This window comes from Stigmatopora argus, chromosome 5 (genome assembly GCF_051989625.1).
Source record: "Stigmatopora argus isolate UIUO_Sarg chromosome 5, RoL_Sarg_1.0, whole genome shotgun sequence".
Lineage (NCBI taxonomy): Eukaryota > Metazoa > Chordata > Actinopteri > Syngnathiformes > Syngnathidae > Stigmatopora > Stigmatopora argus.
The window spans coordinates 16,400,034-16,416,366 of record NC_135391.1 but is presented as its reverse complement, the minus strand read 5'-3'; the positions used below and the strand labels follow the sequence as shown (position 1 = coordinate 16,416,366).

The window sequence follows — 16,333 nt, the reverse complement described above, 5'->3', positions numbered from 1 at the left end:
GGTTGCCAAACTAAGTTACAGCAGTCCAAGAATATATTTTGTTTCCACAACCACAGCTTTATGTTTACATCTTTATTTGTGACAAATGGTGATGCTTCATTTTTACCTCGCAAAGATATTTTGTGAGTGCCATTTGGACCGGAAAGAGGGGCAGTGTCTGAATGAAAGTTATGTATATATTTTTAGCTCTGGCCAGGAATTTAATGTGGAGTCCCGACCAATGAATTTGATTATAGCTCTAAAATACCAGGACAGTAGTGCCAAGTCTTTGGAAATCAATGATCCACTAAGCTTTGCAAACTGGTTCTCTCAGAAGCAAATTAAACACATTTCCCTTTATTGCTTGTATCGAGGATTGTATTGAGTGTAAAAATGCAAATATTGTGGTTGTTATGTTCGGAGTAGTAGCATTGAAAACCTTGATGCCTGAATAAAATAAATGTAAAAAAATCAGTTAATCTTCAGATAAAACAATCAAATAGAGATAAAAAATATCAAATAAACTAAACATGCAAAATAAGATCATAACAAATAAGAATGACATCTTTTAAAAATATATAATTTTTTTTACATATTCAAAAAAGATTTGGTTTGTATTTGACTTAGTTGTAAATGTTTATTTTAAATGCATTTTCTCATTTTTTAAGGATTTTCCCATTTTAAGTAACATCTTTTTATTTCTTTTTATTTTCATATAGTTATGTATTCCCAATGCTTTTTCAAGTATTTTTATTAACTCATTCTCTGCCACCTTACGTATATCTGCTAGAATACTCACAGTGTATGTGTTGTGGTAGTTAGTAAAAGAGGAATTAGTATTAAAAACAGCCTCTGACAGCAGACGTCCTGTCAAAATGGACTGAATGTCTTACGCCATCAGCCTATAGTAAAAAAATCACAACTTTCATACACCACTCCTTCGAGCAACTGTGTTTTAGATGAATGTAATTTATACAATATGTCGTGTCACATTTGAAATACAACCAGAAAACTTGTTTACAGCCAGTCAATGGATGCCGTGTACATCTCGATTTACTGCTATTTCCCTTGAAGATACTGACCAAAAGGATAATACAAGAGTGGGAATGCTTTGATAATGGAATTCTCTTCATCTCTTGCCCTTTCTCTCTTTCTCTAGTAATCACTTCTGTCACAGTGGATTGAGGGCATATTAACAAATAGACTAACACACCAAAGAAACACGCTTAACGTTTTGCTTTTCTATCATTCGGTCTGTTCAGCATCTGCGTAATCTAAATATTTCATAAAGTTATTTTTGTGCCTTTCCTACAAATTCATGCATGTGCATCTATGTGTATGTGTGTGTGTATGTGCATGTGAATGTGTGTGTGTGTGTGTATGTATGTGTGTGTGTGTGTGTGTATGTATGTGTGTGTGTGTGTGTGTGTGTGTGTGTATGTGTATGTGTATGTGTATCTGTATGTGTGTGTATGTGTGTATGTGTATGTGTGTGTGTGTGTATGCGTATGCGTGTGTATATGTATATATAATATATATATATATATATGTATTTCAGCAACACACTTATTTATTAATTTATTTATTTATTACCTATTTATTTATGTCTAAAATGTATTTTCCTGTGTCTGTATTCTCACCATCTTGCTACTGTGACAGTGAAATTTCCCGAATACGGGATGAATAAAGTTATCTAATCTAATGTGCAATCTGTGGGTTACTTCCAGGGTTAGGGTTAGGGGATGGACGTTTATTGCCGTCAACAGCAGACATGGATTTTATTGTAGCCATATCCTCTATGTGTTCATATCGCGCAGGAACCAGCGATCCATATGTCAAATTCAAGATTGCTGGGAAAGAAGTGTTCAGGAGTAAAACAATCCACAAAAACCTCAATCCAGTGTGGGATGAAAGAACAAGTCTTCTGGTGGAAAGCCTGAGGGAACCGCTGTATGTCAAGGTATTTTATCAAGCAGAAAATATGTTACCGTACCTTGAAATATCACAAATTCCTATTTAAACATGTTTTTTTAATCAAACACTCTAGGTTTTTGACTATGACTTTGGACTTCAGGATGATTTTATGGGCTCAGCATATCTCTACTTGGAATCCCTGGAACATCAAAGGTCATCTTATTTTTGTAATGTAACTGTTCATTGCATATGCATACGCTTTGTTATTTACCGTTAATGAAAACACACACACTCACTTTAAAAGAAATATAGTTCAAATACATCAAAATAACAAACACTTGCTGGCCAACAAATAGTCTTTTGCTTCCCTCCTGTGGTAGTTTTTAGAAACACGTCATCTATATTATAAATTGTAGCAGTAGCTGTATATGTATAGGCTCATGCAATGAAGTACATTCAATTAATGCACATTCTGTTGAATTTTGCATTGAAGTGTATTTTTGTTGAGATTTTTTTCCCCCAAGCTTTTAAGGACCTGGCAGTAAACAATAATTTTCAGTTTCAGTTTCAGTGGGAGGGAGGACAATCACTCTCATTTTACATGGATTGGAAATGTGTTTATGATTGTCAATTTGAGCTGGTAAATTATTGCTTGTCATTTTCAGATTAGACACCATTCGAGCAAAGTGAATGCAGGTTTTGACCGAACAACGCAACTCACAATTCCTAAATTTAAAAGGACATATGTGAGCTCAATTGACAGAAGAAAAATATGTGTTCAAGATGTGTTCATTCAAATTAATTGGTTAAAGCTGTTGTTTCAAGATGTTAAATAGAGGAAGGTATGGTTAAGGTTACGTTAGGGTAGGGTACAAATAGAACTTATTAAAGTATGCAACTCGCAAAGTTCTTAGACCTCTGATCATGGAGAAAAACGTGTTTTAAAATATAAAAAAAAGCGCTGAGGTCGTTTACAGGACTACGCTATCATGTGTGAAAATGCACAAACTTTATCAAAGAGTCCTATTGTTTTCCTGTTTTTACTTGTGTTTCGCTGGGCGAAAAATGCAAAAAAAATGTAAAAGTCCTTTCAGAAAGGGCGGCCCGGTGGTGTGAGTGGTTAGCGCATCAGCCTCACAGCACTGGGGTCCTGGGTTGAAATCCAGGTCAGTCCAATTGTTTGGAGTTTGCATGTTCTCCCTGGGCCTGTTTGGGCTTCCTCCGGTACTCCGGTTTCCTCCCACATTCCAAAAAACATGCATGGTAGGCTGATTGGACACTCTAAATTGCCCCTAGGTATGGGTAAGAGTGTGCATGGTTGTCCGTCTCCTTGTGCCCTGCGTTCGGCTGGCCACCGATATTGGGTGTCCCCCGCCTCTGGCCTGAAGTCAGCTAGGATAGGCTCCAGCACCCCCCCATGGCCCTTGTGATGATAAAGTGGTTCAGAAAATGAATGAATGAATAGAAGTTGTCTTTCTGGGCACAATTAAGATCATTTCAAAGCTGATAATGGAAACACTGCCCTCTGGTGGCGGAGAGCAAGTGTGCATGGTTGCCCATCTCCTTGTGCCTTGCGATCGCCCAGCCACTTCATCATTGATGTAGTAGATGACCGATTGTGGCAAGAAAACTTTCTTGCTTTGTGGTCTAATGTTACATTAAGCAACAGCTCTACGTTGCCGTCAGAAATTACTCTCCCTAATGTGAAAGAAATTCTGTGCCTTTTCAATTCTTTCAACTGGCACACACATGATCAAGGTGTTGTAGGTCTCTTCTTTGAAATTTTCCTTTGTATTGACTGAAATTAAGGCATTACTTTTGTCAATTGTACACCATGCGTGTTCTGGGGTCCTGTGTTCTAATCCAGGTCGGTCTGCCTGTGTAGAGTTTGCATGTTTTCTCCGGGCCCGTGTGGGTTTTCTCCGGGCCGGCGTGGGTTTTCTCCGGGTACTCCATGCATGGTCGGCTGATTGGACACTCTAAATTGCCCACAGGTGTGAGCGTGAGTGTGAATGGGCCCCACGATTGGCTGTCCATTGTGTGGATAAGTGTTTCAGAAAATGAATGAATGAATATAACAATGATCTTGTATGTTTGCTTTCAGGACGCTGGAAGTTTCCCTGGACCTAAAGGACCCGCATTATCCAGACCATAATCTGGGCAGCCTTGAACTTTCTGTCACTTTATCACCACGAGAGGGAGATATAAGAGATGCAGTAAGAAATCTACAATCTTGGCAACATTTCTATCTCTCTCTGGTTCTTTGTATTGACCTGAAATTTTTGGCTTCATTTACTCCCAATTACTGGAAACTCGTCAAATCAGCAAGCGCATATGCACATAGGCCAATGTAATTAATGTGTCGGTGTAAATTTCATGTTCAAAGCTCGGTGAATGTTTGCTTTCTTGCGCTAGATGCTTCCGAGTCACATTTATTTCTGTTCAATTATTTGTCTGCTTAATTGGACCCCCACATGTTCGACCCAGAACAAGGCGGAGTCATGGGGGAAATATCTTATTCCTTTTGATCTGATGTATTAATTTTGTTGCTTATTTACTTCTGCAGTTCAGTGAATCCACACTTGACAGAACAAATACATTTTATTTAGGTTAAGAACCATTTTGGGTCACTCCAACTGTGAATAAAACGACTGCAAAGTCGTGTTTGTGTGGTTAGGATGGCTAGACCTACTGTCTAACGTGTTTCAGTGCCATTGACAGTGGTAACCGTCCCAACCATTTTGAATGGATAGTATGTTTATTTTCCCCTCACATTTAAAAAGGATAGGGTGTTTATCGCTGTCAGTAGCAACCAATGATCGATGATAGAGTATTATGCCACACAAAGAAAGAAAAAATTGTTGAGCCTATGAGAATAAAGTCATTATGTTACGACTTTTAATTTCACCATATTAAGAGAATAATCATGTCATGCTTTCATGAGATTAAAGTCGTGGTATTGCAAGAAAAAAGTTGCAATATTTCGAGATTAAAGTCAAAATGCAATGTAACTACGTGATTTTACGAGTAATAGTAGGGTTACATAACTTTACGTAACATTTAAGATGTACGTTATATTAGGAGGGTACTCGGACGTTTCGTCGAAAGACGTTTGGTCCCCGGACGTTTGGTCCCTGGACGTTTAGTCAACTGGACGTTTGGTGGACCGGACGTTTGGTCGACTGGACGTTTGGTGGACCGGACGTTTGGTAGAACGGACGTTTGGTCGCCGGGTTGTTACTGTTGAAACCAGCTCTCAAAATTATAATCATGAGAGAGAGAGAGAGTGAGTTTAATATCTAAATATCTAATATCAAAATATCAACAGTAAACTCTCTGTCATAATTTGACAGCGAGCGAACCCGGCGACCAAACATCCGTTCTACCAAACGTCTGTTCTACCAAACGTCCGTTCTACCAAACGTCCGTTCTACCAAACGTCCGTTCTACCAAACGTCCGGTCGACCAAACGTCCGGTCGACCAAACGTCCGGGGACCAAACGTCCGGGGACCAAGCGTCTTTCGACGAAACGTCCGGTCACGTATTAGGTGAATAAAAATATGTAAGTACGGAAAAATATGTAAAATTACGTTGAATTTTGACTTTAACCGATACTCTATGACTTTAACCTGTTGTAATATTATGACTTGATTTTTCAGTGCCTACGTTTTTTCTTTCTTTGTGTGACCCTAATAATCGTTGTAATACTTAGTATTAGAGTACTACAAATGCATGTTTGGGCTTGAAAACACAAGGCACCTGAACACTGTTCCCTCTAAGCTGCGTGCGTGCGCAATTGTGCACTACTCTCGTCTTCTCTGCGCAGCAGCAATCCTATGGCGCGCAGTAAAAAAAAAAAAAAAAAGATTTTTTTTTTTTTTTTTACCCCTTTCTTCATGATGGCGCCGTTTAAGCGGCAGCCAGTGGCAGTAGCTCTGTCCACTTATGTTTTTTGTGTACAGCATGTTTTACATGAAAAATTAGAGGGAACATTGACATGCACCTGCTTGTGGCAGGTGTGATACTGGTGTGCCCATAGCGAGCAATGATGATGTCGTGACCGGATGATTCGCCTAAAGACGTTTCGCCGACGGACGTTTGACAGACGGACAGGTCTCCGAATGAACGTTTGTTCAAACAGCGTTTAATGATTAAATACAAATACTAGTATTTGTATTTAATCATTAAACGCTGTTTTCAGCTGGATTTGACCGAATTTGAGAGCATTTTGAGCCGTTTGGCGAATGGACGTATATGGACATTTTTTTGCCTCCATCGCGACATCATCGCGACATTTTACCGAGGAATTCACTTCCCTGGGCTCGGTTCTAATGTCCAAAGAGCTCCAGTATTTGTATTTAATCATTAAACGCTGTTTTCGGCTGGATTTGACCGAATTTGAGAGCATTTTGAGCCGTTTGGCGAATGGACGTATATAGACGTTTTTTTGCCTCCATCGCGATATCATCACGACATTTTACCGAGGAATTCACTTCCCTGGGCTCGGTTCTAATGTCCAAAGAGCTCCAGTATTTGTATTTAATCATTAAATGCTGTTTTAGGATGGATTTGACCCGATTGCTGTCATTTTACGGCTCGGTTCTGCTACATCTGCCCGCCCAAGTGTGCTTATTCCCGGGCTGCCATTGATGGTAGACTAACATTGATTTTTACTATAATTTGGACAACACCGGCGGCGGGCCGGATTAAAAATCCTAACGGGCCGTATATGGCCCGCGGGCCGAGGTTGAAAAACTTGTACACACACGATCCGGGGGCGGGGCGAGCGCGCGAATCCCGTTTCGGCGAAACCTCCGTTCGGCCGAATGAACGTTCGGCGGAACGTCCATTCGGCGACCTGCCCGTCTGTCAAACGTCCGTCGGCGAAACGTCTTTAGGCGAATCATCCGAGTACCGATGATGTCGCTCACACTGGTACTCAGTGCGCTCAGGGAGGTTGACTTTCTGCTCAGACCAACGAAAAATTAGAGGGAACATTGCACCTGAAGCTCCTGCTTCTCCCCCTGCATGTCTGACAAATGCTTCACTCAGCTAATCTAAACCCTTTCACACTCAGGCCACTACTAGCATTTGACCACCTCACATCACCCCCTCTCTGACTCACTGCTTCAAGGGCGAGACGGTGGGGCTGCTCTGTAACTGCTTTGTCTCAATTCACAGACCATGCTTTTGAGAAGGAGCTGGAAACGATCTAGTAAGGTAAACTAAAAACATCATGTAACCCTCACTTTTTGCAGATGATCCTTTATGTTGTCATCCCTCATTTTCCCTGCCTCTGCTCTTTTGGAAAGGTTTCTTTCATGCTTGGCAGTGTCACCTCTTAATTTTCCGCATGTTGCAATCCACACAAAACAGTAGATCTGGGCAAGCTGGCATAGAATAATCACATTTTTCTTTCTTATCTATTTTTTAAAACATTAATCAATAATCATCTTATATTATTATAGTAAGTAGTATTTATACTGATGGTTTTAAAGAAGTGTCAAAAACCTGAAAAACTGAATAGTAGTTCAAACCCGTTTATTAAAGTTTATCTTACCTTATTTTTACAGGCTTCACAAGTAATTGTAGGTAATAGTAATAGTTTTTGTGTTTTTTCTTCATCTGTGTCTTCATCCTCTTATTCTTTCCCTTCATCTTCTTTACCATTTTATTCATTTTTTTCTTTTTTGTTTGTTTTTCTTTTCATTTAATTCTTCTTATGGACACTAATTTTGAGGAGTCCCCATCAATGGTGAACCGATCATGAAACTTAGTAGCTTTGGTATGTAGCATGGGTCAATATCTATTGATCCTTAGAGCGCATTTTTTATTTTTTATTTTGTATCGGGGGACTAATTAATTAATTACAGAGATTTGTGGTACCTGTGAATCATGTAGTTATGAGTTAGCCAGTAGAGGGCATGCGTGCACAGTTTTTAGCCTCTAGTGTGCTGTAACATACTTGTGCTTGTTTACCTGATTAAAAAAAAATCCTTTCAGGTCAGTTTTTGGCTCGGTTTTTGGTTAGGTTTGCAAAAAGAAAAAGATGCCCAAAGAGCCCTTTGAGTTGAGTTATTTTGCTATTTTGCTTCCCATTACAAACAGTTGGATTTTCATCTTTTTCATCCTATTTGAATATTCATTCATTTCCATCACTACTTCCTGTCAGGGTTGCGGGGTGCTTGAGCCTATCACAGCTGACCTTGAGCAATGAGGTGTCCCTTATTTTTTTTCTCAGGGAGTTGCCAAACCTATTTGCTTCATGATTTTATTTCTGTCTCAGCATGTTGGATCACGCATGCAGCGTCTGTCTTTCTGTCAGTCTGTCTTTCTGCAAATGTTGACACTTGGGACACTTGAATTCTTTTGAGGTAGTGCTTCCTCTTGACTCCAAATTTTGAATGTGCCTGGTTGAAGCTGGGCGTTCCGCTGAATGGCGCCTTTGAAGTCGTCGATATGGGCCACCCCGCCTGCGATTTGGGAATACACGCAAACGCTAATGAACTTGCAACCCTTTTGACTCCCTCCCTGCCTCCTTGCTTTCTTCCACACAGTGCACTGTTTTATTTTTAAATCTATTTTTAATGAAGCATTGAACATGTATTAGAAGATGCAAGCTCTTCAAGAAACAGTTTGAGATAGTAATTACAAGTCAGAGGCAGATTAAATCCAGGTCTGCATCTTCACCACTAGGCAATTTCTTTTTTTGGCACTTCAAACATTTCCCTCTTCCAAAGGGCTTATAAAAGTTGGACTGTGTGCAAATATTACCAAAGTGTAGATCATTTTGGGACTTCAAGCATCTTCACGGTGCGAATAATTCTTCTCCTGCTGTGCATTGGCACAGAGAGGCATAATCCCAAAGTAAATAGCCCTTGTATTTTCAGATTATAAAAACGTGTAGTTAGAAAACAGTTAAATTAAATTGTTGATCGGGTACAACGTAAAAAAGTGACCTGGAATTAATCATTAACATTCAACGCCATGTAGGATGGTAGCAATTGGCAGATGTGAAAGTAGTTGCTTGGGAGGTTAACTTAACCACCAGCAGCCATGAGCAGTGTTCAATGTCTGGAGAATAGAAATTAAGAGTCTACATCTACAGATCAAAGGGTTGTGCTTGTGAGGCAGGGTTTGCTTGGAGTTTAATGAAATTCATCTGCAAAACAAAAGCTATGCTAATAAAAGAAGATGGATGAAAGGAGAGGAGGGAGAAATTTGTTGCAGTGATGGATATTCTAATCATTCAAAGAGAGGTTAAATACGCTGGTAAGTGGTGAGGAAATAGACATAAATCGAAAATTGAACTGGCAGTGAGTGATCATGTTTCGGCACTATTAACGGTGATATGCATTCAATTCATTTGGGCTGGGAGGTTAAGCAAAAATCGAAATATTACGACCAGCCTCTCTCAGTCCAAATTGACTTTTTTGTTTGTTTGATTTATTTAATAAGGGACAGCACATATTTTTGAACATATTCATATTCATATTAATGAACATATTTATGTGAATATGTAGGATTGTAGCCCAGGGCTAATTTCCACCTTTAGTCCCTTGTGTAGGTTGAAGATAAACGATGACACATACCACACACACACACACACATACACACACACACACACACACACACACACACACACACACACACACACACAGACACACACGTGTGTCACTGTCAATGGCAGCCAAAGGGTGCCATATTCCAACAGGTTTTCCATGCTATGACTTATTCAAGTTTTGTGTTCTTCATCGTTATTTCCTTGTCAATAAAATTCCTTAACATTATCCTTAAAATAATCCATAAAAATGTAATAATAATCTCTTTACTTACACGAGTATATCAAAGGTTGTTATTGATAGCACAATGAACAAAATGATAAAACTACGTCTTTAAGACAAAGGGTTAATAACTATATTAAACATGTGACAAGTCACTAAAAGGGATTGAAATTTCAAGAAAAATAATACAATAATTCACTTTGCTACAAAAATAATCACCACTTCCCTTTTTTAATTCTTAGCGTTTTTTCCCTCCGCAACCTTTGACCTCGCTGACCCCAAAATGTAATCACATTTTCTCTTTAATTCTGCAAGTTTAATATTCCCTCTAATTCATTCTTGAGTTTTTCCTCCTCAGACATGTGTGACCTTTGACTTCAAAATACCAACATTTATTTCGTTCTTCCATTTTATGGTAAAAAGTTAGCTAATAATCCCTTTTTACGTTCTTGAATTTTCTTGAACACAAACTGGCAAACAGAGATCTGGAACAGATTACATAATGTCCTTCACTTCCATAGGCTTCACCTAATTACAATCTATTATAAGCCTTGAAAGCACAGAGATCTAAATCAATCACCACATTTCGGAGGAAATGTTGAGTTTAAAGTTAATTTAAAGTATGTAGCTGTTTGTGTTGACGTCCTTAGCTGATTTTTTCTTTGCCTGTGTGCGCCTTGATGCCTGTCTGAATGGATGTTTTGCCTATGACAGTGCCAGAGTATGCGTCTGTCAGACGTACACAGAAAATCTCAGCTGTGGCGAGGCATCGTCAGCATCAGTTTGATCGAGGGTCGCGGCCTTCAGCCAATGGACTCAAACGGTCGAAGTGATCCTTACGTCAAATTCAGGATGGGCCACCAGAAGTACAAGAGCAAGGTAAATATGTCACTGTGCCAATTGTTCACAACCTCATTCATTAACTGTAATCCATTTTTGTGGACTCAGACAATTTCCAAAACATTGAATCCTCAATGGAGGGAACAGTTTGACTTCCACATGTATGAGGAGCAAGGAGGCTACGTGGATATTACAGTCTGGGACAAAGATGCTGGCAAAAAAGACGACTTCATGGGAAGGTATGAAATCACTGAGGGTGTAACGGTTGATGTGGATGTGTTGAACCATTCTCACTCCTCGAGTTCTATTGTTTACTTTATTTGAAAATAATTAATTTAATTTCTTTTTTTTTTATAGTAAGTATTTTTTAAATAAAAATGAATCGAACTCCGTACTTCAAAAATCGAATCGAAACAACATTTTAGTATACCGTGGCAACCCTAGAAATTCTACAAGGTTTTCCAAAACAACAGAAAATAATAATTATTACAGCTAAACAAAAATATTAAAGATTTGTTTAGCCAAACCAGCTTTTGACCTTCACTTCAATGCTCACATTTTTTATATAGATCGCATGTGTCAAAGTGGCGGCCCAGGGGCCAAATCTGGCCCGCCACATCATTTTGTGTGGCCCGGGAAAGTAAATCATGAGTTCCGACTTTCTGTTTTAGGATCAAATTAAAATGAAGAGTATAGATGTATATTAAATTTCCTGATTTTCCCCCTTTTTAAATCAATAATTGTATTTTTTTAATCAATTTTTCTGTGTTTTTAGTTAAAAAATCATTTTGTAAAATCTAAAAATATATTTAAAAAGCTAAAATAAACATTGTTTTAGATCTATAAAAAACTGAATATCCAGGGCTTTTAATCCAGTTCTTTTAATCCAGTTCTTTTAATCAATTTATTTAAAAAAAATCTAAATGTTTTATCTAAAATGGTCCGGCCGACGTGAAATTAAGTTGACGTTAAAGCGGCCCGGGAACCAACCCGAGTCTGACACCCCCGATATAGATGATGAATTTGTTTAAGCCAACCCCTTTTATGTCCGTGTGTGGTTCAGGTGTACAATCGACCTGTCGCTACTGAGTAAAGAACACACGCACAAGCTGGAGTTGCCACTAGAGGAAGGCGAAGGCCTGTTGGTGATGCTGGTGACGCTCACAGCTTCAGCTGCCGTTTCCATCTCGGACCTGTCGGTCAACGTACTCGACGACCCTAACGAGAGACACCAGATCAAGCAGAGATATGTGAGTCGACTGAATTTATACTCATTGAGTTCCATTGACGGCGATAGATGAATAATCACTGACAGACCCTCCCAGTCAAAATGGATCGGACGTGTATCGCCGTCAACGGCAGGGAATTACTTAATGCTCTTAACACAATGGAAATCTCCACTTGCAGTGATAGCCCATGATCAGACGAGGGCGCTCTTTAACCGAGAAATTCACCGTCCCTCTCTGTACTCACAAAATGGGGGAATGCAGTGTGTGTGAGTGTGTGTGAGTGTGTGTGTGTCTATAATAGAGGATGAGAGGTAAAGGCTGAGGGTTCCACTGGAAGGTAAGGCGTGTAAAATGAAAAGAAAAAGCTATTTCACCTCTCTCACAACTTGTACAGACCCCATTTTTCTGCTCGGCTGAAGGTCCAATTTTCTTTCCTTCCTTTTCAAGACTACCTTTCCTCTTCCATCGTAGCACCTCCTCTCTTTGTCTCTGTCCAAATCGTCTCTCCTGTTACATGGTGAAATATAGACGTGGAAGTATACAGTCATTACTATAATTCTTTTACCCACAAAAGCCGTTTTCTCATTACAGAATTTAATAAAGATGTGTCGTATTCAAGAAGTCTGATAAGATTTAAGCATCACCACTAACAGAATAGTTCTGTTCAAAGACCAATAGTCTGCCCTATTCATATATGGGGCTTTTATTTGTACACTTTTGTTGTGTAATCATGCAGATGAATGGGTTTTGTTATATTACGTGTTATCAGTATACCAAAAATTAATTGAGATTGATATGCAGGCTAAATCAACACTTTAGAAAAAACGTAAAACTTCATTAAAGACAGTAATAGAACAGATGCCAAAACATTGAACTTCCTATTTTTTTTTATATTTTTTTGTAATAAAAATGCCATTTTTTTAAATGGTTGATATTTAGAAAATATTCCATTTATGCTTATTCTAAAAGAACTACAGTTCCATAGCATTTTGGTTATTAAACAAAATTGAACAGCTGCAGCAATATGTAGTAACCTAAACTAAAATATGCTAATTATTTAAAAAGAGTAGTAGAAGAAATGTTTTTATCAAAAAACGCTATTGCAAAAACCATTTTCCCCATTTTTTCCCTTTGTATTTATGTTTAGACGGTCAATAATTACAAAAACTATTATAAACTGCTAATGTATTTTCATGGCCACTTATAATGTACTAGTTATGTTACCTAATAACAGTATTCATTTAAAAAAATAGACCAAAGTTTTATTTTTCATATAATAAACACTATTCCTGTATTTTAATGCAATAGTTAAGCCACGTTGATTTTAAGTTAAACGTGTTACACAGCTCTTGTATTGCTTCAGCAGGTGTTCCTAATGAATTGGGATGTTCTACATTGAATACAGCAAACAATAACATGCAATACATTACATTGTTTTTTTTTAAAATTTGATTTCATTTTCCATATTGCTTATTCTCACAAGGGTCACAGGTACATACAGTGTACACATCACATGGCATTTTCACATGAGTATTTGAAGCGCAATGTACTTTGAATGCAGCGTATGCCATATGCAACATGGTGCAATACACTCACTTAGTGACAATTGCCTTGGATGTGCTATTGCTCACCGTAACCTTTCCTTCATCGCTAATTACCGCTTCCCAGACGTGCAGGGAGACAGCCCGAACAGGAGAGGGAGAGATTTATGTATTATGATGGCAAAAGAGCATACACACTAATGGCTCTTAATGGGCCTGGGGTGGCCACCAGAAGGATGGAAGGGAGGAGGAGGAGAACGTGGTGACCTCCTCTGAAGAGTGGTGACACACATGCGCACACACATGCTAGGATAAAGGACACGGGTAGATGGATGATGGTGAACTTTTGTGAATAAGTAAAATCAATATAGATCCGTATGTCGACATTGTGATCAGTTGTACTAGCTCTGGTTTTGGGAAATTGTTATCCAATAAATAGTTGACATACTGTGGTTTACAGTAGGCAAAATAATAGCCCACAATGCCTTTATGAACATTTAAACAATAGTAAACTTTTACGGCTTTTCTTCAATAGTTCTAAATCCTCAAAAAGTTCCTCAAGGGCTTTGAAAAGACAAAATTGACATATGTAACCAAACAACATTTACACTTTGTGCTAGACATTTTAAGCCAGTTTTAGCCTTTTAGTTTGCCCCTTTCAAGCTGATGTTTTTCTCTTCTTAAGTATTCTCACAAGTGTTTGTATCTTTCTAGAAATCGTTCCTTGGAACAAAGAGTTCTCCATCCTCTATATTCTTTCTCTCTGTTTCTCTCTCTCTCTCGCTCTCTCTCTCTTTCTGTCTTTGCCCCCTCACTCTCACACACACTCGCCTCTCATCTCCCTTACAGAGCTTTTGGACAATGATATCGCCTGAAACAGGCAGAGTCTGACAGAGTTGGTAATAATGAATTAAGTCTGTAGCCTGGCCTGACTCTGAGATTTAAATTATAATTACTCCTGTGGGGATGGACAGGGCTATTGCCAGAGAGAGAGAAATAAATTGAAGTGAAGTGCATTTCCACTCTTGCTTTTAAGACTCGCCGACATGCTCCTCAATTTGGCCTCAATGTACCTGAGTGTTTGGGCAAGAACAAAAACGTCGTCTGTGTGTGTGCATGTGCCTGATAGGGCTGTTACTTTTGGATAAAAATGGATTGGAACAAACACCTAATTCGTTTGGTTTTATGTACAGTCAATAAACAGTGAGTTGAGACCATTGTGGTATCACTCAGACCTGTATATTTATATGAAATTTTCTTAAATAATCTTGCCACTATACACCAAGCTGTTCTCCTTCCAATTTTCTTTTGATGAACGTGCAACTCATTTGCTTCTTCCGGGTCTTACTTGCACCCCCAATGTACAGTGGACACAAAAAGCCCGTGATTAGAATGACCCAGTTACTATCAAACTCATGTTAAATGGGAGTCATCACACATCTTACACAATTTAAAGCATATCTGATTAACCCTGTGCTTCTCAAATAGTGGGGCGCAAAGTGATACGTGGTAGCTTGTGACTTAAAAATACAACAGAAAATAATTGAGAAGCACTGGTTTAACTCAACATGAAGAGGTTACCATAGGATGGAAAGCCAGAGTTTATCCTTAAATTTAATCGAATTGAAACTAAATGTTTTGGCACATATTGCTGTAATGAAGGCAACATTGAACTTTTTGGCCATGATGCCGAAAGGCATGTTTGGCACATTTATACTATCACGGCAGCAAAACAGATTGCAAACCTCAGGGCTTTAGAATGAATGGAACTGTAAGTAGTATTCTGGAACAATAATTTCACATAATTTAAGTACATCAACACATTTCCTTTTATCTGTGATCCAGTCAGGTAAATTGTCAAGTTCACGTCAGCAACAAAATGGTGGTACTCGGACGTTTCGTCGAAAGACGTTTGGTCCCCGGACGTTTGGTCCCCGGATGTTTGGTCGACCGGACTTTTGGTAGAACGGACGTTTGGTCGCCGGGTTGTTACTGTTGAAACCAGCTCTCAAAATTATAATCATGAGAGAGAGACTGAGTTTAAATTCTAAATATCAAATATCAAAATATCAACAGTAAACTCTCTGTCATAATTTGACAGCGAGCGAACCCGGCGACCAAACGTCCATTCTACCAAACGTCCGGGGACCAAACGTCTTTCGATAAAACGTCCGGTCATGCAAAATGGTTACTATCAAATCAGAATTGTCAAAATCCAACAGAAGGAGTGAGCTGACTCATTGATAATCATTTTTTTCATCATATTTTTGGGAATCTTGTCAATTATAATCTACCAATAGTAATCTACTTCCATTTCAATAGTACAGAACTAAAGTGTATCAACAAGCACACATACTGCGGCTACTCATTTGCCGTCTTGGTGGAGCTGGCTATAAATGCCAGCGATATTTATTTTAAAATAAGGGCTGCTAAAGGACATTTTCTACCCTTTTCCTCCCTTAATGAAATGTCAGGTTATTGACCCATCTTTCTCTTAAATGCTAATTTACCAGCCTCTTTGACCTTTCACCTCTGTTCTTCTGCTGTTTCAGAACATGTGGAGGTCATTGCATAACCTGAAAGATGTTGGTGTGGTGCAGGTAAAAGTCATTCGTGCTGAAGGACTGATGGCGGCAGATGTCACTGGTAAGATAGGGCGGCAAATGTTGTTTCAGTGCCATTGACGGCGTTAGACGTCCAATGCATTTGAACTTGGGGCAATGTTGTTTGTTTGGTGTCGAAATGCTTGGGGGCCTTTAATCTAAAACTTGCTTCAAAATTATTGAAAAAAAAGCCTGCACTTTGCTGTTTTTTTAACATATTTAACTATAAAAGGATTAATGTGCTCATCCAACAGATTAATGCTTTAAATTCAATTATATAAATTTTTCTTTGCTATCTACAATGTTTGGTATAATCAAGGTAAAAGGGCTATAAATGTGTTTACTAATGTTACTTTTTTCTCAGAAATAGAAGCTAGTATTAAAAATATAATTGTCTTAATCTGATTATCATATTATATCATATAATATCATATCTTAGTTG

At 38.6% G+C, this 16,333-nt stretch overlaps 1 protein-coding gene across 7 annotated transcripts in view; it reads left to right on the top strand.

Annotated features, from left to right (window-relative positions):
• mctp1a (multiple C2 domains, transmembrane 1a) overlaps positions 1–16,333 on the top strand; it is a 109,089-nt gene that overhangs the window by 27,556 nt on the left and 65,200 nt on the right. For 4 of the 7 annotated variants that reach the window (XM_077599824.1, XM_077599821.1, XM_077599827.1 and 1 more), the window contains exons 3-10: positions 1,797–1,939; positions 2,027–2,106; positions 3,998–4,109; positions 7,076–7,114; positions 10,393–10,557; positions 10,627–10,757; positions 11,582–11,768; positions 15,841–15,934. In XM_077599824.1, the coding sequence (XP_077455950.1) occupies positions 1,797–1,939; positions 2,027–2,106; positions 3,998–4,109; positions 7,076–7,114; positions 10,393–10,557; positions 10,627–10,757; positions 11,582–11,768; positions 15,841–15,934 (951 nt within the window). The remainder of the gene's footprint in view (positions 1–1,796; positions 1,940–2,026; positions 2,107–3,997; positions 4,110–7,075; positions 7,115–10,392; positions 10,558–10,626; positions 10,758–11,581; positions 11,769–15,840; positions 15,935–16,333) is intronic. The other 3 variants (XM_077599823.1, XM_077599825.1, XM_077599829.1) reach the window with 1 other exon arrangement.